At 42.1% G+C, this 13,231-nt stretch overlaps 1 protein-coding gene across 1 annotated transcript; it reads left to right on the top strand.

The window, feature by feature from the left end:
- Positions 1 to 1,347: 1,347 nt before the first annotated feature.
- On the top strand, positions 1,348 to 12,907 carry LOC133118513 (sulfotransferase 6B1-like). The gene is made up of 7 exons (XM_061228586.1): positions 1,348 to 1,778; positions 3,550 to 3,659; positions 3,939 to 4,028; positions 4,389 to 4,515; positions 6,467 to 6,561; positions 9,912 to 10,068; positions 11,220 to 12,907. Exons 1-7 carry the CDS (start codon positions 1,583 to 1,585, stop codon positions 11,345 to 11,347), a joined length of 903 nt encoding a protein of 300 aa, XP_061084570.1. The 5' UTR covers positions 1,348 to 1,582; the 3' UTR covers positions 11,348 to 12,907.
- Positions 12,908 to 13,231: the final 324 nt, after the last annotated feature.

Raw genomic sequence — 13,231 nt, forward strand, 5'->3', positions numbered from 1 at the left:
CACCTCTGGCCCTCGAATCCAAGTCCAGTCCTGGTTTTCTTTTCTCCTGATTAATGAGTGCTGCTGATTGGCCAGACTGTCTTCACACCTGACACCCAGGTAAAGGGAGGGTGAACACACCTGACACCCAGGTAAAGGGAGGGTGAACACACCTGACCAGGTAAAGGGAGGGTGAACACACCTGACTCCCAGGTGAAGGGCGGGTGATCACACCTGAGACCCAGGTAAATTGGCGGGTGGAAAACCAGCCACTCAGCCCTTGAGGACTGTGAGTAGCTGACCCCTGGTCTAGCGTATCAAACAGTACAGTGTTCAATGATAACAATATACAAAGGAGCAGAATTTAAGTGGCTTCACATGACTGGTGCAGAGGAGGTCATATCAATGAGTCCGCCCAAACCTATCCCACCTTTCCCCTTATATAATCACAGATCAAAGAACAATTCAGAATGATCAAATAAAGACACACCCACGACATGGCAGGGAAAGCAATCTGTTATCTGCTCCTGCTATCTCTGTATGTCTAACAAACCCAGTTAACCTTTGTCCCACAGGGGGGGGAAAATGCCATATTTCAGATATATTATTTCAAACACATGGCAGTGTATATGAGAATATTTATGAGAATAGTAACAAACCACTCTAAAGTTTTTCTCTCACTCTCTCGTGTGCTTGAGATACGAGTAAAACATAAATTCTGCTTGGCCTGACGGCTGCAGGCTGGATGCTGCACAGGTTCCCTTTGCCACATTCAGAGTTAATGATGTTACAGAAAGCCCATTAATCAGCCCACCCGTGGGGTGACTGCGTTCGGCTTGTGTCCAGAATGGAGGAAACCAACTGGATCCTGATGAATGTACTGGGACATTGTGAAGATATCCAGAAGTAACGTAATTAAGCTTAAAATGTGCAGTGTACACTTTCTCTTTCTCTGGCAGCCAGAGGGCTGACTGTTACAGTGTAAGAAAAAAGAAAATTCCAGTGACCTCTTTCTCTTGCCTAAGATCTATTCAACTAAAGTAAAAAAAAAATCTGAAAAAGTAGTGAAACGGGGAAGTGGCTGAGAAACCAGAGTAACAGGAATTTCAGAAATGTAGATCCGTCCCCTTTTCTGCTGCTCTCATTCACAACACGGGGCTGGAGGAGTGATTTCTGGCATCTGGTCCAAACGGCTGCTGTGCATGTCACCCCACTCCCTCACTGGATCTCCCACCCCCTGGATATCCACGGAAGAACCCTCACATTTCCGGCAATACGTCGCCACATCTCAGGCCAGTCAGGAAACTCCAGCGAAGCTTTATCGTAGTGGGAGGAGTCTCATTCCACAGGCTCACACGCACAGACACGGAACACACTCTCTCACACACACACACACACCCTCCAGGCACGCAACACACACACGCTCACACGCACACACACCCTCCAGGCACGCAACACACACACACGCTCACACGCACACACACACCCTCCAGGCACGCAACACACACACACTGCGGTGACTCAGCTAGATAAATAAGCAGTGCCTGCTTCCGAAGCGAGACTTTGAACCGACCACACAGAGGAAACACTGCCACACTTCACCATGAGCTCCAACCCGGGGATGGCGAATCTGCAGTCCAGGATGACAGACGCCCAGGACATGAAGGATGAGGACAAGCTCTTCAGGCACGACGGGGTGCTGTACCCCACCATCATGTCCCCTCTGGAGAACCTGAAGGCCATGGAGCACCTGGAAGCACGGCATGATGATGTCATGCTCGCAGCCTACCCAAAATGTGGTGAGTGTCACTCTCTTGTCTTTTCACCCCGCAGCACTGCGGTCACCCTAACGGGCACAGTGAGAGAGCAGCGCTCACCAGCAGCTCGCCAGGACCACCCTGCGTCTGCTACGGAACTGGCGCCCTGGAACATCTTCCATTCCAGAGTTCTGTCCCCTCAGCCCTGACATGCCGAAGTATACCATTTCATATCCTTAAAGTGCTCACACCTTACAACAAGGGCACATGAATTCACCATGTACAAATGTGTTAATTGCACATTAAATTAACATTTCAAAAGTTAATGCCAACATACATGAATTGCTTGATTACGATTAAGTCTCTTTCATTGCAATATGATTTGGCATTAACTAATGTAGTGAACATGAATGAATGATGTACAAATACAGTACCAAAAGTTTGTAAAAAAGTTTAAAAAATTACTACATGGTGCAACCAAAATGTATAAAAACATGGTTTAATAAAATATAAGAATCTACACTTTGACCACACAAGAATTGCTTGATTGCAAACAGTGGAAATTAAACACTAATAAAAAAATCCAGAAAAGGGCAAGGTGTGTCCAAATGTTTGACTGGTACTGTACATTACTGTAAATGCCAACCATTTACCATGTACATTAACAAAGCTATAGATATGAACTTTGTCGTTACTTAACTAGTACATGCGATGCCAATTCATAATGTGACCTCATTGTGTTACCATTAAATTACAATTGTGACAGCTTCAATGAAACATGGCTTGATGTGCGTATGCCTGCGAGTGTTTGATTTCTTGCGTGTTCCTGGTATACACAAACTCTTTCAGCAGAGCGGGAACGATCGGACCAGCAGCCCGACTTTGGTCCTGGGGCTCCCTCTGCAGAGTTCCATTATTAATCCTGACCTGCAGGCTTTAAAGTGTTCATCAAACAATTACAATGAGTTTGTTTCATTTGATAATACGCAGAAAATTTGTTTAGATAACGCATGCAACACATACCAAAGTGTGTCAGGGATTAATCCTAGTCCTAGACTAATTTCAATCTGGTTTGGAGCAGAGATTCTCCCTACAAAACTCCATTTAGCCAAGGACTAACCTTACTCAGTGTCTGTGAAGCTGGCCCTTTAAGTTTAAGTTAAAACTTGGCCTCACTTATTTTAGAGTGACATATATATTATCCGCCCATTTCATCTCCAGATCCTAGAGAAATAGCACAAATAAATCTTACTACAATTGGCACATTTCTGTTTCTATTTTGGGTACAAATCTCAGCAAGCATTCCACAGCTTGTGAGAATGAAAGAACGGCCCACCAGGGATGAGGGACCCATTCATCTTCTGTGGCTTCTTCTGTAGCCCAATAGATCCAACTTCTTAAAAAGCAACAACAAAGCAGTTTCATTTTATCTTCAACTGAGTTTTGCATTATTGCAAGATGGTAATTAATTATTATACTGATTATTCATTGCTAATATTTGGACGGTGGGGGAATTTTCATGCTCGACTGCCACTAGATATCCGTGTGCGGGGTCTGTGTCCTGTGGTGACAGTCGAAGCCCAGCTCTCAGTCGGCCAGTGTTCATCGCATCTTAGGAAACGAGACGCATAACTAGGCCGCAAGGCCTCTGAGCTGAAGACGACCCGTTACATCACATCACATGGACGCGTCGCGAACACACGTTTGACCCTTTGTGTTCGCAATCGTTTCGTCACCTCTCAGTTCCCCCGGAGGCTACAGCCGGCACAGCCGTGCGGTGAATATCCGTCTCTCCCGTCTCTTTCTCCTCCAGGGTTCAACTGGATGGTAGCAGTGGTGCGGAAGGTCATGGCTGCATCCACGGGACATGAAGGCATGAAGGGACCCCCGCTGATCGAGTTCTTCGACCCTAAGGCTCAGCAGGTGGGCAGGGAGACCGGGAAACACCTCACTCGAGATACCTTCATATGGAGAGATACTTTGGTGGAGGACAGAGGAAAATATCTGCAGGAAGATATTCTTCTTCGGGGATAATCGGTTTTGCTTTCAAACATCCATGTCTTGTGAGATGTTATCAGTGTAAACATCACAATGGGGAATGCGCTTTCAGTCATGCAATATTAGGAATACAGGAATACACTATAAACATTCCTGTCACCAACAGCTGATTCCCAACCCTGGTTTGATGGTTTTGTCTTCCAGCTTTTGAGTGAAGTACCATCTCCAAGATTTCTGGGAACACACATGCACCCGGATAACATGCCTTCTTCCTTTGCTGCCAAAAAAACTAAGGTTTGCATTTACAGCCTTTTAGATGGAGGTTAAATTGGTTTACAAGCAGTGATATGAACTGTAGGCCTAATCTGACTTTAAACTGTTGTTTGTTTGAACTGACTTTCTGTTTCCAATGACCCTGTGTCCACATTTGTTATGATATTTCCTGGACCCAAGAAAGAGCACGTCTATATACAATAATGTAATGAAGAGTAACACAACATTACCTAACATTGAGTACGTACGTAATTTTAGTCTTATGGATAGTGTAAATGTAATGTAAATCTTCAGAGAAAAAAACATGTTCTGTTGCTTGTTTTCCCTTTAAGTGGTGAAGCCTTTCACGTTGATGAGCTGTGTACTGGTACGTTTCTGCAGATGCTGGTTGTCATCAGAAACCCCAAAGACACAGCCGTTTCCTTCTATCACTTCTCTGTGAAAAACCCGGTGCTGCCGACGCCCGAGTCCTGGGACACGTTTTACGCGGAGTACATGAGCGGAGACGGTAAGAGCGAAACAAGGGGACACGGTGCTAAGCGTTTAGCTCACACATTGTGTTGCTTTATGGTTACCGTGCACCTGACATGTCATGGATTTTCTAATTGACCAGCAGAAAATAACATCACAAATATACTAGGCGTGTGAACGGTTAAACGTTTAAACGGTTAACCGAAACTGAATTGTGCACGTTTACCAAAAATAGCTGGTAAACCGATTCTGTTTTGCTGACACTGAAATGGTAAGCGCAGTTTCATTTAATGAATGCGCTTTCATCACCAGTGGCAAAACGCACATATTGGTCGGACAATTGAAAGAAAGATTCTGCGTAACAATGTCCTTCAGGATAGTCCTAGCAAGCAGTCTGGCTATTTCAGGGGGTCAAGAACCCCGTGCAAACACCACAGGGAATCGAATGCTGCAGTATTAGTTATCAAATTTTGTGTGTTTTGAATCTGTAGCTGTTGGTTCCACTTATTGTATGGCGTTTGCTTAAGGTTCACAGAGGACTCTTAGAATTTTATTTATTTTGAACTTACTTAGCCTAATAGTGCACTCATTATAGACCACAGAATTATTATTATTATTTTTTTAAATGACATGCGATCGACCAGCATGCCTGGACGTAGCCAACACGGCTGTAACTACAGACGGCCATCTGTGAGCACGATGTCAATGTAAATGTAAATCCTTCATTTGGCAATTGGGCTATTATCCGACTTACAATGTTGACATCTGGCTTAAATGAAACCATTTTAAGGTGGCCCAAAATAAAGTTTGAAAATGCTATTTAATTTTTGTCAGTAGGGAACTCCTAGCGGTCATAAGCAGTATCGGTTACACGGTTAACCGTCTTGAAAATGGGATGGTAACCGTTTACGAAAACTGATGATTTGTCACATCCATAACATAAACTTCACCCCCACGGTCCCCACCCGCCAGTATTTCATGGAGCTTAGAGCTCTCTTCACCTTGGCGTCATCTCGTGGGGGTTTTCCTAAATTACCTAATCCTAGATGGCATAATCTGGAATCCACAGTTTTCACAATATTTGTGAAATAACGTGTGATTCTCTGCAATACTTCCTGTAGTCATTTCATTTCAAAAAGTTAGAATTTTCAGTTTGTACTTTGGAAGTTCTGGTGTTGTTCGTCCTGTGTGACTTTTGGTATTGTGTCATAAGTCAGAGAAGCCCCTCATCCAACTAGAAAGCGCAGTCCAGCTGTAATGTAAACTGATGCTGTGCAGAACCCCAGATTGCTTTACCTACCAATCTGATACACACATATGGTTGTAGGATATTTAATTGCATGTAACCAACACTTCCTGCCATCTCTCAAGTACCTCAGTGAGAAAACACATCATTATGTACCCTTGAGAACTGGCAGGAAAGAAAGGATTTTAATTTGCAGTGCAGTGATAAAGTATTTGCCCCCTTCCAGATATCCTCCACTATCGCATATTTGGCACTCTTGAGACAAAAAAAATAATATTAGACAAAAGTAACTTGAGTAAACAAAACACATTTCTTAAATTAATTATGAAATTAATGAAAATTAATAAACAAATTTTATATCAGTCTTTCACGTCGGTGAGGAGGAATTTTAGCCCACTCTTCTTTGCAGAACTGCAAACATATTAAAACACAGGCACAGGGGTACGGTTTCAACTGCTCACCTGAGTTCCTTCTACAGCAACTCTACTGCACTCACATCAGGACTGTGACATAAAATAAATGAAATAATCACTAAATAATCATAAAAAATATTTTTTGTGTTTATCAGGTTCCCTCCCTTTGTCTAATATCACATTTTGTCTAAAAGATGTGAAATCATTCAGTGCAGTAATAGAGGAAATCATGAAGGGGCTAATACCATACTAGGGAGCATGACAGTTTTCCTGTTTGTGTTCCTGTTCCTCTTCCTAATGGGCATTTCTGCCTGTGTCTCTTATTCCAGTATGTTGGGGTTCCTACTTTGACCACGCTCTCGCCTGGGAGAAGCGCATAGACGACCCCAACATTATGATTGTAACCTACGAGGAAATGAAAGAGGTAATTCTGATTGGCTTTGAGCCGTAAGACACACCTAAAGATAGACTGGTTTTATTGGTTTTATTTAATTTTAATTTTATTTTTACAGCTTTTTACAGGTTGCAATAATCTCATGAAAGGCATGAAATAGTCCAGTTTAATGTCCTTCTGAAGCTTGTTCCAGCACCATCTTTCACCTAATTCTGTGAAAGGGTGAGGCACAGGAAATGCTTTTTAGTTAGAAGAGTTTGTTTCAGGTCAAAAGGCAAGTGTACTGAATAGGGAGTTATAATATATAACGGCCGTACGATAATAATGTGTAAATGAGAGTAGAGAGTAAGAGATTTGGCGTTCGTAATGAGACGCCCAACGGTACACTGTGCGCACTACCTGCAGATGGGAAGCACATGCATGTTTGGAAAGAAAGTCACCATAATCAATCACTGGCAGAAAGGTGTCTGGAACCAATTTCTTTCTTGCTGCAAAGTTGAAGCATTTCTTATTTCTAAAATAAAACCCACATGCAAATGCAGTGCTCACAAGCGCACTGGATAGCTCATGGAAAAGCTTCCTTACTTTGGCCTGGTAGTCGGCTCACACTTGGCACTTATCTTTGTAATGTACTGAGCCATATTAGCAGGGAAAAATATTACATCACCCACCCTTCCCCTTGCAAGAATTACAAGCATCACTAGCAAGAAAACAACAGGCCTCTAGCTTGATGAATCATAACACAACACAACACAACACAACACAACACAACACAACATGCCACTCAACAGGCCACTCAGCCCAGCAATGCTCGCCTTGTAAGCCGTTCAAATGGATTGAACAGTTTTGTTTATTGTACTTTCTTTTTCACTTGGGTTTCATATGGGTCGAATGAGACCTTGGTCCTGAGTTAATGAATATTGGAGAGGAATATCACTGATAATTCCGTACGCAATATTTTAATATATGTATGGCCTTGTGGCTGTGCTTGTACAAAGGGGGAGTTAAAGGTACAATAAGTAATTTCGGACTTCTAACAGTAAAGACAGCAACTAATACAATTGCAGCAACAAACTTGCTCAAACCACAACACTGTTTATCCCACCCCTTTTCTGTAAATGCACTGACCTTTAAACACCATTGGCAATTAGAACCAATTTTCAACCAATGACCTTGAATTATTGTACAGCTACATGCTGTTTTGGTACAGAGTGCCGGCCCGTCAACTGCATATTTTGAAACCCAAATTTAAGGACTATAAACACAGGCAGAGGGTGAGTCAACATGTCAGTGAGCCTTTTCCAGTGATAGGAAGGGATTTATTATGGTCTTGTAACAATGTTTTAACACAAAAAGTTAACCTATTCTAACTGTAAGGTTTGCCAAGCAAAATTATTTATGAATAAAAACATTCAGTGAGAATATTTAAGTAGAAAAAGTCCTATCGGTGCATCCGTAGTTTGTACTGGCCAGGGTTCCTCTGACACACTCGCTAGCTCCTTCCAGCAGGGCACTGGGAGCCCAAGTCATCGGCCTACAGTGAGTGACACACCTCTCCCCTGTCGTGCACTCACAGTGGTGTAGAAACCAACGGCCTAAAGGTGTGCAGTAAAGCAGCTGACTCACGGTGAACATGCTGCAGACCTGAACAAGCTTCAGTTGCAGCACAGTTTGCACAGGCTACAATGCGAGACACATTCCCATACATGCACACACACACACACACACACACACACACACACACACATTTACACATACAGAAAAAGGGTTTCTTGATGTGTACCTCAGCCATTTCCAGTTTTTGTCATAAGTAGTTGTAATTTGAGATGGTGATTCTAGAACACCTAGAACCCAGTTTAGCCCAAAGAGAGTCCAAGAGTGCAAATCTACATCCAAATAACAAACTAATAAAAATGGGTAAAATTAGGAAATTACAAATAACAATACAACAAATTTGTTGAGCGCATCTTTAAACTGAAATTATGACCTGTTGAATCTTGGTGGCCACACCTGATCTCACCATTATGCCATATTTTCTGTCTATATATTGGCAGCATATTGGCTCTATTGTATGTGTCTTCAATTACAATTACCGTTATGAAATGGGTAGCTGTTCAACATGGCAATATATTTATTTTCTTGGATTTCTTGATAAGTGACAAAATTTTTGTATGTTTCATGGAATGGTTTCTTATTTCATATAAATTCATAAATATTTAATATTTCATATATGTTATCGGTACGTGTTAAAAGTTTAACCCATAAAGCCAACCATTGTCAAAGGAAAGTGAAAGAAGGCGGCAATATATTGGCCATCCATTATATCTTTGTGTGCGTAAAGATTAATTAGTCATATAGATATGGCAGCCAGCCCAGTCCATTTGTACAAGAAAGCAAAATAAAGATTATTTTTCTTTGGATGAAACCAGGGACATTTAATCAACGCAGAAAGATGTAATTTATGAGTTTGCAGAGAAAACAATATGTTGGTGTTGTTCTAGGCAATGAGTGCTAGGATCGGGGGGTACAGAAAGCAGACGGAGCTGAACTCATAAGTCATTGAGAATCCAGCCATGACAACAGGACAAAGTCCTTCTGGAACTTTCCGTGGAGCTGCTTATCTGAAAGAAAATACGCTGTGCAGCTGAATTACAGTTTGATTTAGGGGAGCGTTTAGTCGTATCCGGATACTCTGCAGAAGGATTTTGGTGATCAATCATAACTGTAGGAATAATATATATATATATAAATATATAATAATATATTTCACAGGAACAAAATCCCTCCACATTGTCGAATGTGTGTGCTGCTACTCATGTTTATTTAAGTAACGTATACCTTTTTTCACTTGCTTTAAATGGAATGTTTTTAGAATTCCGTCATGGTCTGCTTGCCCTTTTGGGTTTTCTCCTATATCTCGGTTATAACAGACAGACTCTGCAATGACCTATAGGAGCCAGAGGCCAAATGTGCACACCACTGTCTTTTACAAGATACAGTTTTAAAGATCATCATGTTGACACATGGGCTTGCTCGACTGACAGACCACAAGTACGTATGATTGGTTTTTAAACACGAATGCCAATGTACATAAACAGTGCAGTCCGTATGAACAGAGATTGCACCAACTGTCCAAATACATATGTACTGCACTGTACTTTATACCACAGGAGCAGAGTTGCGTTTGCTTTATCGTTGGGAGCGTTGTGTCTAACCTTTAGTGCACAGACACATTACATGGGTAATTATATTTCAAGTTAAATATTTCCTCAATCTAAAGGTTTGCTTTTGGGACTGAAAGCTTGACCCACAAACTTTGAGCATTGAGATTGGTCAGCTGCTTATTTTTCCCATGGTGCACTTCTTCCACGTTCATGCAGGACCTGAGTAAAGGAGTGCAGCAGATCTCCCAGTTCTTCGGCTTCCCCCTGAGCAAGGAGCAGATCCAGACCATCGCTGAGGACAGCACCTTCTCCTCCATGAAGGAGAACTCCAAGGACTCGCACGGCAAATTGGCCGGTGTCTTCTTCAGGAAGGGTGAGCCTCCGACAGCTTCAGGAAAACTCCAGACAATCCCAGGCCAGGCCTAGGTCAAATACAGAACTGTTATGGATTAAAATACTTCTCCGTGTTTGCTTGATCTTGCCGGGGGAATTGAGCCAAACAAGAGGACCACAAGCACTTTGTGAGAGTATTTCATAGGTTCCAGCACACAAGACAAACTCAGTAAAGAATAGCATGAATGCAAAACAATGACAGTTACGTACAAGTATTTCAGGGTGCGAGTATGACGTGTTCGTTAATTTGATGAAGAGCCATTTGGCTTGAAATGTTACTTTCTGGTGTTAATAAACCCATATTACGGGAGCATATAGAGTGTATTGACTCTTCCTCACTGATATTTCTTTTTTCCACTGCTGATAAAGATTTGCACTCCGAATCTTTAAGTGGGAAAAAGTCCTATCGGTGCATCCGTAGTTTGTACTGGCCAGGGTTCCTCTGACACACTCGCTAGCTCCTTCCAGCAGTGCACTGGGAGCCCAAGTCATCGGTCTTCAGTGAGTGACACACCTCTCCCCTGTCGTGCACTCACAGTGGTGTAGAAACCAATGGCCTGAAGGTGTGCAGTATAGCAGCTGACTCACGGTGAACGTGCTGCAGACCTGAACATGTTTTATAGCTGGGGGTTGGTAAAAGAGCCACAGCAGAAGATCGATGTCGGGGTGGGGTTTTTAAAGGGCAATTACACTCTAGATCGTTTTCTTTCTTTCTTTTTTTTTTGGGCTGTAAATGTGTTTGTATGCCTACTTGACAGTGAAACATTTTAATCCATACCATTATTTCAACATTCATGAAATATCATTTTGGCATAAAAAAAAATTACAAACTTGTAGAAAAAGGTTTTCAGCAGTCCACCTAAACTTGATGTTTGGGGCAGCACCTGTCAATCACATCATATAACTGTCAATCAGATATCCAGTGTGAAAAGGGAAGCTCTACATCCTATAACTGTCAATCAGATATCCAGTGTGAAAAGGGCAGCTCCACATCCTATAACTGTCAATCAGATATCCAGTGTGAAAATTCTTAATGTCCACAATTTAGAATACTTTATGAAAACGAGATAGACACGCCTACTCGACCCACCCCAGAACGCAATTTTAAAGTATGAATGTGTCTCTGTGCAGGTGAGGTGGGTGACTGGAAAAACCACTTCAGCGAGGCTCAGAGCCGGATGATGGACGCAGAGTTTGAGAAGCGCTTGGCTGGAACTAAGCTGGGCGCGAAGCTGAAGTACGACCTGTACTGCAAGTAGAGCTGCCTGAGAGGAAGGCCACCAGCGGCAGCCAAATACCTGGACCGGATTCACTACAAGCCACAAGCCCTGGACCGGATTCACTACAAGCCACAAGCCCTGGACCGGATTCACAACAAGCCACAAGCCCTGGACTGGATTCACTACAAGCCACAAGCCCTGGACCAGATTCACAACAAGCCACAAGCCCTGGACCGGATTGACTACAAGCCACAAGCCCTGGACCGGATTGACTACAAGCCACAAGCCCGGACCGGATTCACTACAAGCCACAAGCCCTGGACCGGATTCACAACAAGCCACAAGCCCTGGACCGGATTCACAACAAGCCACAAGCCCTGGACCGGATTCACAACAAGCCACAAGCCAACCTCGCCTGGAGAGTTCAAGGACAATGTGACCCACACACACAGACATGTACCATAGTGGCCAGTGGAACTATTATTACGTATTGGTGCTGTTAATCAGGAACCACTTCAGCAAAATGAGGCTTGCTAGCTACATCGGCCTAGCTTCTTTTTTCCTTTTCTTTTTTTGTCATTTTGAATGCAGACGCTCTGTGATTAGCTTTTTAATACTCACTATTCAATTGCCAATTTTATACAATTCTCATGTAGATTTATATACAAAATTTGTATAGCTACATTTCCCTTTACAGTATAAAGTGTATGATGATAAAGTTCAAATGACTTGCCCGCTACAGGCCTGAAAGTATTTACATTTACATAACACGAAAGGAGTGTTTAAAGTATTACTTTAAACTTAATCTGCTATATTTCTTTTTCAAGTCACATTTAGAATTATTTTTATATTATTAAAAAACTATGATTGAATCCAATTTTTATCCTACAGTTCCGCGAAGAACACAGCGTAGGCTACAAAACTTAATATTAGAGGGATATTTCATTTTGGTATATGCTAACACTGCTAAATATGTGGGGGTTACGCCGTTTTATTTGCGTAGTGAACAGCAGCTGTTCCTGCCGACCGTCAGCCACATCGTCGTATTTCCCAGTTTGCCCGGCTACCACACTCCAGATTAATTTTTGTGTTCGTGAAATTAATAGTTTTATAGTAGCTACTCACTGACTACGGAGGACAATAGCTTGATAAAAGAGAGTACCTGCGTCAAATAGTTTTGTTTTTAAGGGGGTTTTCGGGTTTAGGTTAAGAACTATTTTCAGATTGGGAACTGCATAGAAATACAGCAAACCGTAGTTTGGTCATTTTTATGCACGCGCCCATGTGGATGTGTTACCATGCGCAAGAATACATCACTTAAAACTTTTGTCCAGGCAATAACACGACGAAAATGTATCGGATGTTAAAGAAAGACAGACTATTTGAAGTCAGTACTCTCTTTTTATCGAGCTATTATCCTGTGTAGTTAGTATGTGCTTTAATAAAACTATTCAAATGTGAAGATATGTCCATACCATTAACGGTCGTCAGGGAAAGCTGATGTTGCTAATATTCAGTCTATGCAAACAAAATGGAGGTAAGCACCACAACATTACTTGTGAAACATCCCTATAAATCGGTGTATTCCGCTTACTGCTACAGATGTGTTTATTTTTTAGTCTTGTGCTGCCATCTAGTGTTTCAGTCAGTTGCATGAAATGACAAAGGAATGACAAACCACACTGAGTAAAAAAGGTACTAAAATGAATCTATAGGGCATTCCTCTTGAGAATGAGAATGTTAATAATCTTGTTTCAATTACACACATCATTTCATAAACGATTGTTAATACACTAACACATTTGTTAGTGAACGCAGACATTAAATGATAAATTATTGTGCAACAGGCACAATCAGGCCCTCAGATTGGACTACTCATACTCACTGCAGCAGGTATAAACCTGGCCTACTGCATACTCGCTG

The sequence above is a fragment of the Conger conger genome, chromosome 18 (assembly GCF_963514075.1).
Source record: "Conger conger chromosome 18, fConCon1.1, whole genome shotgun sequence".
Lineage (NCBI taxonomy): Eukaryota > Metazoa > Chordata > Actinopteri > Anguilliformes > Congridae > Conger > Conger conger.

Bases quoted from the DNA above. Each gene is read 5' to 3' on its own strand.
- LOC133118513 (XM_061228586.1), top strand. From the start codon at position 1,583: ATGAGCTCCAACCCGGGGATGGCGAATCTGCAGTCCAGGATGACAGAC. The intron at 3,660-3,938 runs GTGGGCAGGGAG...TTTGTCTTCCAG, and splicing joins TCGACCCTAAGGCTCAGCAG to CTTTTGAGTGAAGTACCATC. The intron at 4,029-4,388 runs GTTTGCATTTAC...ACGTTTCTGCAG, and splicing joins TTGCTGCCAAAAAAACTAAG to ATGCTGGTTGTCATCAGAAA.